At 38.2% G+C, this 20,172-nt stretch overlaps 2 protein-coding genes across 13 annotated transcripts in view; one reads left to right on the top strand and one right to left on the bottom strand.

Moving 5' to 3' along the window:
* Positions 1–20,172, top strand: part of LOC129750907 (microtubule-associated protein Jupiter) — a 619,733-nt gene that overhangs the window by 194,051 nt on the left and 405,510 nt on the right. The gene's annotated exons all lie outside the window — the stretch shown is intronic.
* The window catches only part of LOC129750906 (type-2 histone deacetylase 1), a 446,066-nt gene continuing 431,926 nt past the window's right edge, over positions 6,033–20,172 (bottom strand). For 9 of the 11 annotated variants that reach the window (XM_055746085.1, XM_055746090.1, XM_055746091.1 and 6 more), the window contains 3 exons: positions 16,811–16,831; positions 16,127–16,691; positions 6,033–6,666 (listed from right to left, as the gene is read on the bottom strand). In XM_055746085.1, the coding sequence (XP_055602060.1) occupies positions 6,563–6,666; positions 16,127–16,691; positions 16,811–16,831 (690 nt within the window). In that variant the 3' untranslated portion in view covers positions 6,033–6,562. The remainder of the gene's footprint in view (positions 6,667–16,126; positions 16,692–16,810; positions 16,832–20,172) is intronic. The other 2 variants (XM_055746093.1, XM_055746092.1) reach the window with 2 other exon arrangements.

Here is a 20,172-nt window from a genome sequence, read left to right as displayed (position 1 = left end):
GGAATTTGTTAATTTTCATGGGCAAATATGTGGAAAAAAAAGCGTTCTTCAGTAACAAAAAAGTTGACGAGAGTCACCCGTTGGAGTGGAAAAGGAAAGTGGAGGAAATACAGCTGGTATGGCAGGTTCTGATGGATAAAAATTTCAAGAGCGCGTTGGCCAGTTGATTCCGGATCGCAATTATGCATTTTCGTTTGGGTCGGATTTGCTCCGGAAGTGTACGAGCTTTTTCTGCTGGAAGCACAAATGACTTTCATCCGAATCGAGTCTTCATTCGAATCTTCCTGAAAACAACACCTTCAGTTCCGGTAACAATCATCCTCGTTTCTTTGAAAACCTGGCTAAGGCTGACTGTCAACGAGAATAGAAAAAGTTACAGGACAAATGCAAGTACATGAAGTGCAAAACTTTAAAAAATTTCTACAGTTTCCGAATTTTCTTTTAGTTCCTGATTGCCCTCGTATAAAAGCATGCCTTCAGAGATGGTAATAAATTATTTTTACTCAAAAAAATGGCATGAAAGTAAGAAAAAAACTGGCTAACTGATTGCAGAATCAGGATTTGAAATCAAAAATATAGAATAAAAAGTAAAAATAAAATCGAACGAGTTGTGAAGAATAAGTATTCCTAAATTTCATTAAACTATTATTCTAAATTCAATTATTGTTCGAAAACATTTCATTTTTTTTTTTCGATTCACTGTTTCAGTTATATTATTTTATTTAGGTATTTCAGTCAACATTTTTTCTTCGTCGCTAACCGAAAATTAGCTTACAGATTTCTATTCAATCACCACGATGAAAAGTTCACATTTAAGTAAATTCAGGTTTATCGCATGTTATTAACATTTGGATTCAATTTTTTGTAAATTTTCCACTTCGTCTCTACCTGAAAAGGAGCAGAAAATTTTCAAGCAACATGCTGGGAATTTTTTTGATTGAATATCAACAACAAACAATTCCGCTTTACAGATATTTTCGTAATTTCCCATTTTATTTTTATCTCGTCACCACCTGAAAAGGTACCGACAATTGTTACCTAAAATCGTCACCCGAATGCGACGATTCTCACCTACGGTGACTACGGGAATAGGGTAAGAACTCACATAGTTCATTCGAAGTGACGTTCCTCACCCAAACCGACTACTGGAATAGAGTAACTTGGGTGACTCGACTATCGTCACGTCACTCGCGGCGCAGAATAAGGGCCAATGGCTCACCGGCAGGACTTGAACTCGCAATCTCTGCTTCAGTACAACGGCGCGTTAGCCAATTTCACCACGGTGAACGTGGTGGAATCGACCGACACGAGCGTACACGTCGAGCTCCACCTTTTTTTTTTTTTTTTTTTTTTTTTTTTCTTTTTTATGGGAGTTTAACACGGAGTGTCATTCTTCCCTAGTCGAGCTCCACCGATCTACCTTCTATCGAAACACCATGTATATCCCGCATGTGATTCTGTAAAATTATAGATCTTTTCTGTGATTTTGGCACCCTTGGCAAGACCTTTCTCTGGGCTCCAAGCAGCAGCACAGTTATCGGCCAGATTTTTTCGCATTTTTTCGATTTTTATGTATTTAAATTACAATTCAAATTTGGTCTATCCGTGGTCTAATCTAATTTCAAGCAAATATGGTAACGGACTTATTTTGGACCGGGTACATATTTTGGACCACCTTGCAGCTTTTTTCCAATATTTTTCTCACGAGTTGTGTTAATTATAAAAATTTTGAACAAATTTAGTAAAGGCTACTTCTTATGATTCTAATCATATCTCAAATTTCATTTAAAAAAGCTGATAAGGGAGAGAAAATTGAAAATAATGTTTTGATTTTTCACAGTTGGACCGAATCAAGACCATTTCAGGAGGACGTGCCATTGTTGGAGTCAACTTTCAAGAGGTTTTCTGCATAGCTGTGATGAATTTAACAACTATAAACATGTTCACAGCTATGATAAAACACTCGAAAACTAGTTTGCAAGCTCGAAGAACCAAAAAAACTTGTTTTGATAGCAATTTGACTCATGTCGAAAAAAGGTCCTACTTAATTCCTTAGGGACTAATTTTGGACCACTCAACATAACCGGGGTATTAAACTTGCTGTCAAATGTTCATGAACGTAATAAGACGTTGCACGACGAAATGAAAAGAATTATGCACACTATTTCAATCGCTTAATATAGATAAAATTTGGAATTTTGGCATTATTTTATTAAATCAACTCGCAAAAGCCCAAATTCGCCTTCAGACGTTTGATTTAACTTTTTTTTTGTCAACTATGCTTTACATCACGTTAAAACACATTAATGACAACTGTTTGATAAGCAGTTGTCAAAAGCTACAGCTTAAAGATGCTTAAAACATGAAAACTGGGAATGCATCATGAAAAAACTATTGACAGTTTTGTCTAAAAGTTACAACCATTCAGGGCTGATTTTAGAGGAAAAAAACTTGATTAGATGTATGTTTCAAAATTTGGGAAAAAATGGTTGAAATAGGTTAAAAATTACAAGCGAAAAGGTACTAAAAATCTAGTTTTTCATCCCTTTTGGTTATGCAATTAAAAAAAAACTGTTGAAAAATTTATTCCTACGATAATTGTTTTTCATAGAACAACAGTTATTTTAAAGATAAAACAGAATTTTTGTGAATTTTTCAGCGATAAAAAATCTTACTTTTAGATGGTTAAATAGGTAGCATAATACTCCCACATTTTTATCATTTTGAATGTTTGTTTTCCACAGAACTAAAGCCAAACCAAATCCACTTAGGTTTTGGAAGTCAAAATGCATCAGTTGATGTCGCGAAATTGATGATTTCAGACTATCTTAACTTATCATTGGGTCGCCTGAAGGAGATTTACATTTTGAAAATTGATCCTAAAGATAAGCCATTTGGCCAGCCAAAATTTTCAAAATACTTGAACTCACTTTTTAACGGAGAAGTTTTTCTGTTTTTATTCTATTTTATCGAACAAACAAAACTTGACTACAAGAATAAGAAGAGACAAGATTACCTGAATTATTCGCATAATAGCGCATCATTCAGTGTCGTACATATAGCAAAATTAAAAAAAAAAAGCATATTTAGTTAAAGGTGGTCCAAAATAGGTCCAGAGGGTGGTCCAAAATACCGACTAGAGTGATGATCGAAGAAACGCGTTTTAGGCTTATATAGTTACATTGTAACAAACGACGAAATATTTCGATAGAGAAAGCCTTGATCTTCGTAATGAACGGATAAAGAAGTCAAAAATTGTAACATGTACTTTTTTATTTCAGAAAATAGCATAGTCTCTTCTCCAAGAGGTCTAAAATAGGTCCGTTACCCTAGGAGTTGTTTCTTAATCTAATTTAATATTCAGTCTACATGACCACATAGTCAAAGACTTGAATAAATAATAAAAGTATCTTGGCAGCGAAATTGTGCCTGACGGTGGTACCAAGAAAGATATCGAAACTTACGCGGTAACGCTGCTAAAACTACATGTGCTTGTGTATCGCTGATAGTTTGTTGTTTGGTAGATAGAGAGGAATTTGTTGGTCCCGTTTGAGGTGTTCGAAGAAGTTGATAAATGACCCGAAACTTTCAGGAAATATTTTATTTCAGCTTACGAAATGTTCATCTCTCGCTTCTATGAAGTCGTAAATATACAATCATATTTGCCTATATAATAATATGTGTTTTCACGTTTTGTTATTTTCTCTCCTCTCTTAAGTACACAATTTGCTGCTACCACTTTATTAGCGTATGTTTTAGCGTTTATTTTCTCTTTTCTTTATTTTTGAATTTATTTCTTTTCATTCGTTATCTAAAATAGCACTTTTCTTCGAGTTTCGAGGGAAAGAGGGAAACAATAATTGATCTACTTAAATAAAACATCTGCATTCAGTACGTTTAGTTGTTTGTCGAAGGTAAAACTTAAGCTAACTTAAAACTTTTTTTTTGATAAACTATAGCTAATGTATAGTATTGTTGCCGTTTTAAGTACCACTTTGAGTAGTGCCATCTTCCCGAAGTTTGAAGAAACCGTTGAGGAGAATTTTTGAAATAAAGACAGTTTTGGAATGCTACTTGAAATTTTTGATAAGTTATTTTTTCCTACTTGCTGCTAAGCTTACAGATAAAGTAAAACTCTGAGACGTAACTGTTTTGCAAAAGCGACAAAAACTCTAAACAATATGCTTACTTTTTGTTTTTATGTGACTTAAGCTGGTTAGACTTTCGTTCGGATTTTTTATTTTTTTTTTCGAACGTAACTTTTTCTCGTCGTGAATGCAACAGTGTTTTTTTCTTGTATAAATTAGAATTTTGTTTAAGCTCGTTTCAATTGATTGTACCTAAGTGTGGTTGTGTTTATTGAAAATTTCTTACATGAATGTGATGGTGAGGGCTTGAGTTAAGAAGATTCCATTTTTTCGATGTGCCAAGGAAATCGAGGGATATGCAGAACTTACGTATTCATTAGTAAGATGATGAGAACTGTTGTGTGGTTGAAATTAAGGCTAAAAAATAAGCAAAACTTTTGAAAATTTAGTATTTAAACAGATGTTAAATCCAATTAAGAATTTTGTTTCGTACAGAAAATAAAGATTTGACATGTTGATGTCTGAATCGAAGCAATCGAAACGTTCCCTGTAATTCAACCACGGTATAAGAAAAGTTCAGATATCGGTATTCCGATAGCAACTAACAATCTTCTTCAGTGAGCGTTTTTGATTGAAAGGTAATATTTCGATTGCTTTGATTTAGTAGAATTTTTCAACCAAGTAGGCTCACAACACATATTAGAATCTTGAGGTCTTTTCTGTCATAAAATTCAAAATAATTTTGTATACCTGGATTAGAATTTTTTTTAATTAAAAAAAATTCCGGATGTTATGAAACCTTTGCTCTAGTGCCCTAGAATTATTCGACTCTTAATTTCATTCGTTTAGCAAGTGAACTAGATAAGAAAGGAAAACATTCAAACACTGTATTTAAATGAAACAGTGCTTTAGAATAAGATTATTCGTCTGTTTTGTTTAGGTTTTAAGTATATATAGCCAAGTGTTCATACAGTATTGTTCAAAGATTTTTCCGTTAAAAGTATTCTAAAGGGAGAAAAATAGAGCTCTAAAATATTTCCTTGTCAATCGAGTTCGCACATTCAGCAATGTGTGTTTATTTTGTTGCGTGTTTGGTGTATAAGAAAATCGGTGTACTTTAGTGTTTAATTCGTGTGTTGCGTGATTGCTTTTGATAGATTTTATTCGTCTGCTGTTTGAGTATTTATAAGTCATATTTATTTAGTGTTTCGTTTAATTCCTAGCTTAATTCACGTTCGTTTAAAGCGACTGCTAAGAGCTTTACCAGTTTGTTAACCGTTTGAAATGTTTTATAGCAGGTGGTAGAATTTGCAAAAAAAAATCAGTGTTTCGTTAGGTGCAAGACGTGTCATAAATCAAGCTGTGTGAATTTTCATTTTATTCGAAGCTTGACGCTTTTTCCTTTGATAAATAGTTTGATTAATTTGACACTCAAATCCCCTTGCTTTTCCGTACTGTTACGTTTTGCTGTTTTTTTTATTGCGTATTACATTGAAATCTTCGCGTTTTGTAACTCTCTTTTCATTATTTTTTAAATTTAAAAGAATACAAAAATAAGTACTCGTAAACAATCTTATACTCCAACAAATCTAGTTACGTTTAAGTTAAGCTAAAAACTAATATACGTTTCTGTCGATGACATTTTCCATACAATTGGAAATAATTTTATGTCAAAACAGAATCATTGTTGTGCCGAAAAATTGAGTGCAATCTTACTTATAAAATGGCATTTCAATGAGGAGTTCAGAGTAAAACCTAGTTAAGTTAAAACAATGCTTTTAAGTGCCATTTGCTGTTCCATTTTCCTACACAAAGTTGCAATTATCATCAATTGAAGGATGATAGTCTTTTCCTTTTATTTGTGTTTTCAACGTTCTTCAATAACATTAAGTACAAAGAAACTGATTTTATCAGTTTTGTTTGATTTGCTCCGGTTGTTAAACGTGTTTTTGTTTATCATCATTCTGCTAACGCATGTAAATATTGTTATTAAGTAGCTTATTGGACCCTTGGGAATGGTTTTCGAAATAAAAATCATCAAGCTGAACCCTGACGAGGTTTCCTTTGGAAGGATCAATCATGACAAATCGTTCGTGGTTTTTTTTTTGAAAAAAAGTTATCGGTTGATGAAGTTCCAACTTAACGTAATCAACGTCTAAGATTTTCTGTCTTCTGAGTGCCTTCAGGCTATTCTTCCTAGCTAGCTAACATATACTAAGGTCTTAAGTATAACTTTTTCTTTTCAATATTTACGTCAGTGTTTGTATCTTTAACAACTTTTTTTTATCTGTTTCAATTCTTACAACAATATCACAATTGGTTGATTAACTTATTGCATGCCTGACTTAAGTTTCAATGTTTTTGTTTCTTTTTTTTTTCGAATAACTTCAACAAACGAATTTTATCAAGCTTATTGTACGTCATCGTGTTGTAACGATATCGAGAAAATTAGGCATAAAACAAGATGCTCCTTTCTAGACCCACACTCCGTGGGGATTTTTGCTCGTTGGAACTGCATTTTCCAGCTGCCGGGGGGAACCGATCATCCTTCGGGTGCTGCCTGGTTTCACCGAACCCACTGTGGAATATAAAAAACAAATTAATTTAGTGTTTGCGTTGGAAGTTATTTACGTTAAAAATGTTCAAAGAACGTAAAATGTATAGAATTCAAGATGTAGATCAGCCTGTAGATCTTTGAAGTGTACGCAGTGGAAGTTATACTTTTTCTTGAAATATCAGGCTCATATGAAACGATCCAATGCTTTAAAAGCGTTGTTGCATTTGAATTTTTTTTAATAAGAAATCTGTTAATTATTTACGATACTAGCGATCTGGCAACATTTTTCAATAAAAAAAACCCATCCATCACCAAATTTTTAAGCGTGCATCGGACTTTCAGGGAAAATCCCTGACTGGAAAAACAATCATCGAAAGTATCTGCTCGGCGAGTCGAAATCGTCCGTAATCGGACCATATTCCGGAGGAATTTCCGACTGGGCATTTTTTTTTGCTATTTTGGTCCGAAAAGTTGACGTTAGCGTGAGGGTGGAAAAAATGACAGAACGTCATTACTAGTTCCGTTGGAAAAGTGGTGGACCGTGGACGTGCGAGTGGAAGATCGTGTGCGATGAAAATATAAGTGACCACAGAGATTGTGTGCCTATTGTCGTTTACCTTCCCAAGAGGGAAAGGAGTGTGCTAGTGGTAAAAAGGTAGGCTGAACACCAACCGAAGCTGCAAGATGGTTTTTTTTAAATGATCCGATTTCTCATATAGGCTACACCCGGCCGCTTAAAAACTTCATGGCTAGCCGACGACGGACGAGCTTACGAAATCGCATCATCAGCAGCAATTCGTTGAAGGGCCAAGTAAGTCAGCTGAAAACAAAAATAGAAGAAGCAAAGTAATTCCTCCTTTTTCCCACGATCAGGAAAGCCACGTGCTCATCCAAGCCAAAGCTAAACTCCACGAGAAGATCATCGGAATAGGGGTCAAATTTCGTGATTACCCTCCGAGTTACAAATGCACGAACAAAAGATAATACTAGAGATACGGAGAAAAGTACCCGAATCTGAGTGCGTCAGATCTCTGCACTGGTGGGGAAATATCGGTAATTTAGGTGCTGAATCCGAGCATAGCAGATCGTCGAACGAGTGGCAAAAATCCCGCCGAATCGGACCGAATTCCATCGCCGCACCAGTGACAAAGTTCCGGGTTTGTTGTCCGCGTTCATCAGGCGCCCAGAAAAATTCGGCTGATCCTCCGACAAGGCGAACGAACCATCGAAGAAGGAAGCGGAACATCGTGACATTGTGAAAGCCTTTAAGCACACGCAGTCTGGAGGAAGATGAGAAGGAAGAGTCCGTAAAGATGTTGCCAATACACACAATTTTTTTTTGGCAATGGCGGATATCCAGAACCTAGTGGAATGCGTTAGGAAGAAATCTACATCAACACAGAGGTCTGGCACTTTTCGTCACGTCGAACAGAGCAGTGATGAGACTCATTACAGCACCGGAGTGCCGGATGAAGGCACGCGAAGAAACGTGGTGACCCCTTTGCGAGTGGAAACTATTCGGACGAAGAAAGTCAGCGTCTTCGTGCAGACGAACGGCGAGTTTGCCGAAAACGGCAAGAGGATCTCCAGGGGAAAAGAAACCAGGAGACCCGAAGAAACGAGCCCGGGATTCTAAGGCCATGAAAGCCGGAAAAGGCACCGGAAGGAATCGACACCGATGTCCTTTACCAAATGAAGACGAGCGATAGACTGGTGGGCCAAGGAGGAGACGTGAGGGAAATTCGCCCGACACGTTCCGGTGAGATGATCATTGAGCTCAGACGTGGCTCAACCATCAAAAACGCAGAGAATAGTGTGCTCACGCAGAAGATAGTCGAGGAGACGGCAGAAATCCGTACCGTAAGCACCACGGTAAGCACAGAGGTAGAGGTCAAGAACGCGTTGAAAGACCTGTTCAAGATCAAAACGGACCAGATTTCGATCGGGATGCGGGAAGGTCCATGCAAATACTTAACACAGGTGGCGTTTGCGAAACATCCGGATGCGGCAGCAAACGCAGCACTGAAGTATGGGTGACTAATGCACTATGGGGTTTGAGGCGGCAAAAAGTCAAAAACTGAACTTTATCGGATCGCTTTTTTATTTTTACTTGTTAATAACTTTATAATTAACTAAGATATTCCCGGTTTTTCTACTCATTATCTTGAAAACTGAACGCACCACAGACATCAAACTTTGAAAAATTGAAAAATTTATATGATGAAGAAAAAAATTTAAATCACATTTTTTTCTTAAATTTCAAGTACACCATATGAATGCTTATATTAAAAGCTACCATTTGAACCATTCAAAATTTTTACACACTATATTGATCTATGATAAAAATAAGTAAATAATTATTTTTTTTCAAAAGTCAAAAACTTTAAAACCCTGCAAAAAAAAATCCCCGCATTTCCCCATACTTTTTTCACTATCAAAATCTAGTTTGAGGTACTAAAAATACAATGAAAGAGATTCCAGGCACCTTAAAGCACCTTTTTTTTAGTTATAGTCAAATAAAGCTGAAAATATTTTACCCATTAATGAGTATAAATTCAACAAAGTTGATGTTGGTTTATCAAAAAAAATGTTTTTCATGATAGATCAATCATTTCACACATTTATCTCTTGAGTTTCATGAAATGTCTTGATGTTATTTATCATTTAATGATCAATTAGTCCAAAACCCGGATTTCAAAAGAAATAAAAATTAGGGTAAAAATAACACCAAGCATCGCACTTTCAAAGTTATTTATACAAAATTTTTGTTAGAATTTATTTTAAGTTAGTTTAAATAGTAATTTTCATAAAAAAATTTCAACAAAAAACAAAATAGTCTAAAACACCTAATCATACTTTTTGCCGCCTCATTGTATGGAACTGCCGCATAGTGTAATGGTGGGGTGGTCTATCTGCCAGATTACCATCCCCAGCAACCAGAAAGGTGTATCCGTTGTATCGAGTACGAACACAACTAGTTTGCATTCAAGGGTACCGACAGAAGTGGTCTGTAATTGGCCAAAGCCAAATTGGCCAAAGCCAAATTGGCCGCGATATGGGTTACAGGAAGATACCCCATTCAAAAGGTGGTGTCGGCTAGAGAGGAAGGCTTCGTGATAGCCAAAGTCAACGGCATCTTCGTCTGAACCAGCTATGCCCCCCCCCCCCCCCTCCTCCTCCTCCTCCTAAGGTGGTATCTGGATATGTTTGGCGTCATGATGGACAAAATCGCTGATGTCGCCTAACAAATCCTAGGGGATAACTTCTACTGGAAGCCCTAGCAAGGCTATACGTAGTTAGACCTGGGGAATGTAGGCGATTCAAGGACTTACAACAGGAATGGGAGTGCGTCCATCATTGACGTCACTGTATGTAGTCCGGGCTGGACGAGTAACAGAAGGGTGAATGATTCGTTCACAGGACAGAACCACGCCTCCGGAAGAGAACACATTTCGACTGGAACGTCTTCGTGCAAGAGTTAAATTGGGAGCGGAACCTGGTAAACCTGTCCGCTGCGACCCTAACGAGGGTACTCGCACGCGCATGTGACGCTGCGAAGACGAGGACGGCCAAGCGGAAAGGTACTCAGCAACCCGTCTACTGGTGGACGACAGAAGTCGCCGATTTTCGTACTAGCTGCCTACGGGCTAGACGATATATGCAGAGAGCAAAGACCCCATCAGCGAGAGAGGAGCGAAGGGTGCCCTAAGCAAGTGCGAGGTCTGCCCTCTGCAGGGCAATCAAGGCCAGCGAAAAGGCACGTTTCAGGCAACTCTGTTACCAACGACAACCCCTGGGGCAACACTTAAAGGTTTGTCATGGCCAAGACGCTGACCGGGGGTGTGTCGCAGGAAACGTGCCCAAACGTCGCGTTACGTCACAATCGTTCATAAACAACTGTATAAAACGAACTAATACTAAAGTTTTTGATTGTCCCCACCTATAGATAAACCACATAGGTGGACTAGAGGTTCTTCCCAGACGTTTGGAAGCGGCAGTGATTGGTGTTCCTGCCAAAACCGAGTAAGACACCAGGTAACCCATCAGCTTTTCGCCCGATTTTGTAACCTCCTACTCGGTTACAACTGACATTTTGGGTGTTTCGGTGGCAGTTTTGCCCTGAATATTAAATGTCAGTTAATGTAAATTTACACGCAGTAAATGTTTTGGATTATATTTAATTTTAAATCTAAATTTAATTTGGGCATTTGAGTTTAGTTTGGAAAATAGGAGGGTAGCAGATTTTCTCAGTGCAGCAGAGTAGGTTGACTCAACTGCTAGAAAATTGATGTAGCCGGGACACAAACCGCGCCAGACACAATCCGCGCCACATGCGGAAACACTGTGGAGAATTCGTGGTCCAATCACAAGTGTCGACGTCACCGATTGGTCCTACCGGAGGAGGTGATAAAAGACCGACGCACCAATGGGCCGGCCTCTTATCCCTTGGGAACGTGTCCGTGTGTCGTTCGGTAGTTGTGCGCGCCTTTTTTATCCGCCACCACAGTTTCCTCCAACCAAGTGTCGGTTCGTATTTGGACCTTGGTTGTGACAATAAGTTTTAGTGCAAGGCACAGTAGCCATTAACAGTGCCCGCGTCCCAAGAAGACCGAACAGCCGTCCGTTAACATACGGCTTCTAGAACACGCCGTTCGTCACCATACGGCAAGGACGTTTCCTGAACCACGACAACAAACAGTTCAGGAAACCATCGAGAACTGCGGTTCTCAGAGCTAAACTCTCAAAGAGCCGTCGGAAGGAATCCAAGGCCCAACCTTAAAGCCTAAGGCAGGCAAGAAACGCCGGCCCGCACCAGGGCGTCCGCTATCCCGGTCGAAACCTGGTCGAAACCCGGTCGACCCGGCAAATCCTGTCAACCGAGTTCCCGTGGTACCACGGCAGCGATATCCAGCACCGTAGTGGCAGCATCGACGGGTGCCCGCAGCAGCAGCAGCATAGCAGAAAAGCAGTGAGTCAAAAAAAGGGTTTTTTTGTAAATAAATTAGAATTTGTCTCTTATTAAGTTTCTCCTTAATTTCCTTGGTATTAAATAGTTTAATTGCCCTTTAAAGATCTTTGTTAACTTTATTGCGTGCACCGTAAGGAACAAAATAAGGGTTATAACTGGGTGGGAGGAAGCGACATCGATCAGGTTGGTAAGTAATTCCTAGCTACAACGAGCCGACCCTGAGATTGGCTGGAGTCCGGAGCTAGCCGAAGGCCTAGTTTCAATTTGTCTCCTGGATACTGCTGGAAAGGTGCTAGAAAAGGTTATCCAAAGCAGGATACAACCGAGGTGCGAACGGCCTACCCGACAAACAGTTTGGTTTTCGGCAACGCCGCGGCACGGTGGATGCCATTCGACGAAGCCAGGCTAAAGAAGAAGAGAGGAGACCGGTTTTGCGCAGTGGTCACTCTTGACGTGATGAACGCCTTCAACAGCGTTAGTTAAGTAGCTATTGCGTCGTCGCTTTTTTGTATGAGGATTCCGGCATATACCTGTAGGATGGTGGAGTGTTACTTCCGTGACCGCCAACTACAGTATATGACCAGTGAGGGACTGAAAATAGAGAGTGTCTCGGCAGGAGTTCCACAAGGATCGATACTTGGTCCTGTATTGTGGAACATCGTTTACGACAAACTGCTGAGACTTCCTTTCCCCACGGGAGTGAGACTGTTGGGATTCGACGACGAAGTGCTTTTCCTGGCATCGGCCCATCAACTGAAGAGGTCCAGCTACTCGCCACAGTAGCGATCGAGAAGGTGGAAAGTTGGATGCACTCCAAGAGCTTGCGTCTTGCGGCAGCCTTGAGCAGGCTGTGTTACTTGTAGAAGCTCTGCCGCGTGCAGCGGCTGATGAACCTGCCAGATATCAGCGCATACCGAACTGTGTCATCGGTAGGGGATAATATTGTAACATGCCCGATGTGCGTAAACATTTGCAAGAGAGGCCTCGATGTTCAACTGGTAGCACGGTGAGACAGCTCGGAAAGCGGACGTTGAACCCATCGCTTGATCCCTAAAGTCGGATTTGAATGGATCTTAAAAATGGAAAGGTGGATTTTTGCCTGACGCAGTTTTCAACTGATCTCGGATGTTTCATGCAGTACCACCATCAGTTTGGCCATGTGGCTTCACCACTCTGCCCAACCTGCGGTGACAAAGTTGAGACACCAGAGCACGTAGTGTTTAACTGTCCAAGGTTCGATTGGGTATGCATGAAACATGCTTGCCGCCTGAGGACATGACACGACAGCCGACAATATCGTGCAGAGGATGTACGAGGATGCCAATACTTGGCGCGTGGTCATGGGTTCGCCCGGATCATGGCTGCCCTGCAGAGGAGTTGGAGCCAACACCAGTCCGGAACCATTGTAAGGTGACTTCTTCATGGGATATCATCCTATGAAGTGCGTCCGAACCTAGCAGTGAAACATACAAAGATACAATTTTACTGCTGCGGGGATAAGACAATATCTTCTCCGCAGTAGAACTCGTAGGGGGAAGAGTATTCACAGAATACACTAAGGTACAGTTGTTTTACGTCGCTACAGGTGAGCCTCGAGTGGCGGGTAGAATGACTTCATCGTCGGGATTCATCTGAGTCGTCAGCGAAAAAAGTCTAGCACGTGGTAAGCTGCTCTAGATTCTGCACACAGCGGGCAAAAACCTTAGGGTTTCCAACCCTAAAGTTGTCAAAGGAAGAAGGAAGCTGGATTACGGTCAGAATAGAGTGCTCCTTCGAGCCAAGTTCGTCCGTACCTAGCAGTAAAGCACTCAAAGATAAGATTTGACTTTAATTCACTTGCGTATGCCGAGCTGCTAGGTACGTAGTCGCGAACGTAGCCGCGGAGTATCCGCGTAGAACGCGCCCCTTACGACGTACACTGCGGGGTTAAGTTCTCGAGCCAAAACAAGTGGAGCCAGGACCGCAAGTCGTTACAGGAGGTCTCTAATAGGAGACTTCAATTGAGGCGGTGCACAAGCTAGTTATGGTCACCAAGCGATCCTTGAGTTACTAGAAATGCCCGGAACTCAAGTCGCAAGAGAAGAGATCCTTAGGCTTGAATCGTAAAAAGATGCAGGGTATACATGCTAGAGTTTTGACTTGAAACAGAATAATCGAATGAGCACAGAAGCGCGAATTTGGTCTCCCATCACTGTGTATAGCTTTAGTTGCAGGTCAGGATGGGAATCATAGCCACAGGGCCCAAGTGGACTTAATGGCGTAGGGATAAATAGTATTTAGAGTAGAGTCGACCAATTGCAGCCATGGACCAAGAGTAGCATACTGAAGGAACGCGGTGGTTCGCCGTGCCTTGGAATGCAATTTGTAAAAACGATTCACTTCCTAAGTGGTCAACTAATAAAAAAGAAGATCTTTGAAGTACACTTCGTTTGTATTTATATTTTGTCTTAAATTATCAGACCTTGTCCAATATGAACCAATTCAAAGCTTTAAAAGCGTCTTTGCATACATATGTGCATTAGCAGTTGGAAGACGTGATCGATTAGGGATGGATTTCAACAGTTCGAATCAAGCCTGAATAAACTTGATAACAAATATAAGCGTCTTCGTCACCGACTTCTCTGTCGAAAGTTTCGATTTTTCATATCTGCTTCTGGAGTGACTGTCTAGCGACCACAGATTTGTGGCTCTTATTATATTGAGTAGCACACTCTCCAGGTCTTCTTAGCTTATGGGTTTTGGTTTGATATAAGTTTGAGCAGACGAAATGTACAGCTGCCTCACTGAACACACAGTTGTGAAACTTTCTGCCATCAGAAGCGAATTGGCCACTATTGGTGAGAGGCGAATCGTTTCGAACTCCATTGCACTATGCTCTTTTTTAATCCTGCGTTTCCTTAAGCTCCTCACGTCGTTCAACCCCGAGTCTTTATGAAAAGAATTCGGATCTCGAGCTGCAGGAGGACAGATTGACTCAACAAGAAGAGAGTACGCGTGTTAATCTTCAGTCGTTACGAGGAGAGGTCAGATCTCAAGTCCTTAGGGATCAGATCAGGCCTTCTTCAGTTGTGAAAAATAGAGATATGTGTGGATACGTTAACCTCGATTCATTGCAAGGAGTGATTGAATCTCGAGTCGTTAGATTAGAGGTTTGTGCGAGAACCTCGATTCAGTGTTGAAAGGTGTCGGTGCTTGAGTAGTTAGAGAAGAGTTCAGACTTCGAGTCGTTATGAGGAGAAGTATTGCTGAAAGTGATTACGTCTATGAGTACTTATGCCGTGATGACCGCGATGACCATCAAAGGATATTCTAACGACAGTTCGAGGAGAGAACTATAGTCTGTGGCCCAGGTGGGGTTTGAGGAGTAAGATGTATACATGGAGTGTATCATAAGTTGTCCCTTTAAACCCAGTAGCCCAGATCGGCAAACTTGGGAGACGCGGTGGCTCGCCGTACCCTGAATTGCGAACTGCAAACGAGGAGTGACCATTAGAATTAAAAACCAAAAAACAGCGTGGTGATTCTCCTGGTGGTATTTCAAGAAGCATCATGACCTTCCGAATCTCGTAGAAGCCTAATACCGTACTCGTTTGCTCAACTTGCTCTGTTTTCCACTAAACCCGATAAAAACACAAAACACAAATCGTCGTCAATGTATTGCTACCTCACTCACTCACACGCGCATCCACAACACTGAAAGAATTTTAGTCAGTGTTCAACCGTCCATGCTCAGTTCAAAACTTGGGCACTACTGGTGCAAAACTGCGCGCGTAAACGAACAAAAAGACAACAAAAAGTGCACAACGGGTCGTGAACTGGTGCAAAACTAAGCATAGAAAAACACAGTTTAAGTAGAGTATAAGTCCAAGTACATAATTGCTACACATAGAACTTCGCAAACAAGACATGAACTTTTACGTAGCATCCGATCGCCTTTACAGTAGGATGACTCTTCAACCAATATGATGGAGACAATCTGGAAGGTATATTAAGAAGGTCGGAAGGACAAACGACTCTAATGGAATTCAGAGGGCAGAACAGCAAGGTTCAAATGTCAGGCATATTACGCCTTTATGTGTAGTTACGACGGAAAAGTCTCTGAATTCCTTCCTTTTAAGCTTCCTGTTGAACAATGGCTGTAGTCCTCATGAAACATTTGATTTTTACTACGACTAAGTAACATCTGTCAGATATTCTGAGTCCATTCCTAAGTTAGGCATCAAGAAGATGAGGGTTCAAAACTACAATTTGTCGAAATAGTTTTAAGACTATCTTATTCAGCAAATCGTATTTTCGTATAACGACTACCAAACTTCTCAGAAAAGCTCAACTCAACTCTCAATAAATCTTTTCCTTAATATGAGGCTTCCAAAAAGCTTCTATGAGACCAAATTCTTGATAAGATGGGAATCATCACGTTGATATAACTTTGTTCAAATGTGCATATTCATGTTAAAAAAGATATTACAGTACATAAAAATGTCTTTTAAAAAACATCCTCCAAACTCCTACCTTCCAGCAGATGCCGCACTTCATCGGCCGGCGCTACGGCCAAACTCTGCAGGTTGACCTCCTTCATCTCCTGGACCAGCTGCTCGACCTGCTTCTTCTTCTCGGCAATGTTGCTCTCGATGACGGCCACTTCGCTCTTCAGCTTGTCGGTCGTCTTGCCCGCTTGGTCGGTGCTCTGGATGGCCAGATCGATCTCCAGTTGTATCCTGTCAACTTCAGACATTAGATGGCGTTCTAACTGAACACGATTAGAGTCATACTGTCGGCAATACTTGCGCTGCTCCACCTGGATCTCGTCCATCAGCAGCCGGATCTTGTTCTTGCACTGGAGCAGCTCGGTTTCGCAGTTGGCCAGCTTGGACCGGAGCAGGGTGATTTCGGATTTGAGGGTTTTCTCCTGCTGCCGGACCAGTTCGCTTTCCTCTTCGACGTACTGCAGTGTTTGGAGCTGTTCGCTGCCCTGCCGGAAGAGCTGATCCGTTTTGCCGATCTCCTGCGAAAGCGCATCGAGCTGCTCCTGGTGCTTGCGACCCTTGCTCTCCAGATACTGGATTTCGGTGTCGAACTGGAATAAAGGAAACGTAAAAGGGAAAACGGACATAAGTTTTGAGTATTTCTTATTTTTTGATTTTCTAATTTGGTAAAAAAAATATCAGAAAAAGTCTGATAACAATTTAGAGTTACCTTAAGTCCTCTTCGTAAGCTCTTCAGCAAAAGAAAAAATGTAAATTGAGTTAGATTGACATTTTTTATTATATGATTTTGTAGATTTTAAGTCGAGTTTCAGTATGTTAAGAAGAACACTGGTATCAGTTTTAAGAAAGACTACAATAAGTACGTGTTAACCATCATCCGTCCCAGATTTTTTTTATTCGTCAAAGTTTTAGGAGTCTCAATCTGAAACTCCTGTCTAAACAAGCTGTAGCTTTCTAGATTCCCAACTGCTATATTTAAAACTTATTTGTAACGCAACTGAAACACAACAATCATTTGCTTTTACGTCATTTGAAGCCAACGAAAAAAAAAATAATATAATAATGGGAGTCAGAAAAAAGTTTAAATTGAAAAAAGGTTATTGAAATCCTCCACAAGTTGATGACTTCAAAACACTCATTACAACAAAAAATCGGAAAAAATTATAGAAAAATCGTTCTTTTCAGTCAATCAACGATTAGAATTCTTTTTTTTACGGTTAAGGAATTTGAATTGTAAGGTTATTGTTGATGTAATTTAACCCTTCGTTTCATGATTTTTTATTTTTATTCAAAAATTATTTTGATTTTTTCATTCTTCCATACATTAATTGTTGCAAATTTGTTTCTTTATGAAACGAAGGGTTTACACACTAAGAAATAATTCTACTCTCTAAATACAACATATTCTCAAATAATTCTGGCACCTTCATCGGAACTAGTGAAGAAAAGGTTGAAAAACAAGACTGATCGATCTCTTCACTATTGGTCACCCTGGCATCATACCTAGACGCCTGAAATTAGACTATCTAGATGAGATCTCCAACCACCGCTATAATGATGCCAAATTGTTTGTTTTCTTTGTATCAATTCATATTGTTCAAATTAGCGGGAAAAGTATAAATGAATAAGAAATGAAATCTCGATTTTAGTTTCCGAATTCCACCAGAACGGTTGTTTTTTAATCCTATCCGCATTCCTGAAAAAACAAAGACAGATATAGTAGTTTTCAACCATGACTGTTAAATTGACACCCTTTTTAGAAAAAATAAGATAACTTTTCTCTCAAAGTTTTTATCAACGTTCCTATTTGTTTTAGTTGCATAAAGCTTTATTTCTATTTTTTTAAACTTTTTTATTAACGTCAAAGAAAAGATTGGTTTTTTCACACATTTTTATTAATGTTAACTTCAACATGCTACACTGATGTATCCAACGTCTTTTAACTTTTTTGAAGGCCCAACTTATATAAAGCTAGTACGCTAGAAATTTCTGACAATTTAAAATGGCATTAATTTTCATATGAGGCACACGACTTAACTTGAGTTATTGTGTTCCGCCATTTTTCATTAATTGTTCGACAATTTGTATTTTTTTTTTCAAACAAACAAAAAAAATTCTTAACATTTGAAAAAGTCACCTTACATTGTTTGAAATTCGAGAAATCGTTTGGCATTATTTACTCAAAAAAGTTAAATACTGCACTAATACTTTGAATACCTCATATATAAAGTTAACTGGAAAATTTTGTATTCTTCTACTTAGACGAATATTTCGTTATTGAAAAAAAATGAAGAAGTTCAATTGAGATACCAAATTCATTTAATTTAATTCAGGTTTTATTTTAGCGAGATTTTGTTTCATTTTTGTGCCAATTTGACTTATATTATGTCCTTTTTGTGTCATTTTTATGTAATTTTCGTGTTATTTTTTGTTCTATTTGTGTTATTTTTGTGTAATTGTTGTGTCTTTTTTTGACAGTTTTCCCTTATTTTATGTCTTTTTTGAGTTACTTTTGTGTTATTTTTGTGTCATTTTTGAGTCGTTTTTTATTTATTGTATCATATTTGCATGATTTTCTGTCAGTTTTGCCTTATTTTGTGTCATTTTTTTGATATTTTTGTTTAATTTTTGTGTCATTTTGTGCTAATTTTGAATAATATTTGTATCAAAACTGTGCCATTTCATGTTATTTTTGTGCCAATTTTGTGTCATATTTGTGTCATTAATTTTGCCATTTTTATGTCAATTTTGTGTAATTTTTGTTTCATTTTTGTGTCATTTTTTGGTCTTAATGTGTCATTTTTTGGTCTTAGTGTGTCATATTTGTGTAATTTTTGTGTCATTTCTGTGCAATTTTGTGTCATTTAAGTGCTATTTTTATGTCATTTATTTTGAACTCTTAAAGCCATTTTTGGGTTATTTTGATGACATTTATGTGTTTTCTTGGTGTCATTTTTGTGTCACCTTAGCATCATTTTTGTGTCATTTTTGTATAATTTTTGTGTAATTTTTGTGTAATTCTTGTGTCATTTTTGTGATATTTTTGTTTCAATGTTGTGTCAATTTTATGTCATTTCCATCACATTTTTGTGTCTATTTTGTTTCATTTTTGTGTCAATCTTGTATAATTTTTGTGTCATTTTTTGTCATTTTCGAGTCCATTTTTGTGTCCTTTTTGTGTAATTTTTGTGTCATTTTTGTGTCACTTTTGTGTCATTTTTGTGTCATTTTTGTATCATTTTTGTGTCATTTTCGGGTCATTTTTGTGTAATATTTGTATCATTTTTAAATCATTTTTGTGGCATTTTTGTGTCATTTTTGTATCATTTTTGTGTCATTTTTGAGTCATTTTTGTGTCATTTTTGTGTTATTTTTGTGTCATTTTAAAATAATTTTAGTCATTTTTGTGTCATTTTTGGGTCAATTTTGTGTCATTTTTGTGTCATTTATTTTGCCATTTTATGTCAATTTTGTGTCATTTTCGTTTCATTTTTGTGTCATTTTTAATGGCATTTTTGTGTGAATCTTGTGTCATATTTTTGTCACTTTTTTATCTTAATTTGTCATTTTTGTGTCATTTTTTTTTCATTTTTGTGTCATTTTTTTTTCATTTTTGTGTCATTTTTTTTTTCATTTTTGTGTCATTTTTGTGCCATTTTTGTGTCTATTTTGAGTCATTTTTGTGTCATTTATTTTGCCATTTTTATGTCAATTTGGTGTCATTTTCGCTTTATTTTTGTGGCATATTTGTGTCAATCTTGTGTCATTTTTGAGTCATTTTTTGGTCTTAATGTGTCATTTTTGTGTAATTTTTGTGTCATCCTTGTGTCATTTTTGTGCCATTTTTGTGTCATTTTTGTGTCATTTTTGTATCATTTTTGTGTCATTTTTGTGTCATTTTTGTGTCAATTTGGTGTCATTTTTGTGTCATTTATTTTGCAATTTTTATGTCAAATTTGTGTCATTTTTATTTCATTTTTGTGTTATTTTTGTGGCACTTTTGTGTCAATATTGTGTCATTTTTGTGTCATTTTTTGGTCTTAATGTGTCATATTTGTGTAATTTTTGTGC

Source organism: Uranotaenia lowii, chromosome 3, assembly GCF_029784155.1.
Source record: "Uranotaenia lowii strain MFRU-FL chromosome 3, ASM2978415v1, whole genome shotgun sequence".
Classification (NCBI taxonomy): Eukaryota; Metazoa; Arthropoda; class Insecta; order Diptera; family Culicidae; genus Uranotaenia; species Uranotaenia lowii.
Note: the sequence above shows the minus strand (reverse complement) of the source record. Positions and strands in the feature narration are given on the sequence as shown.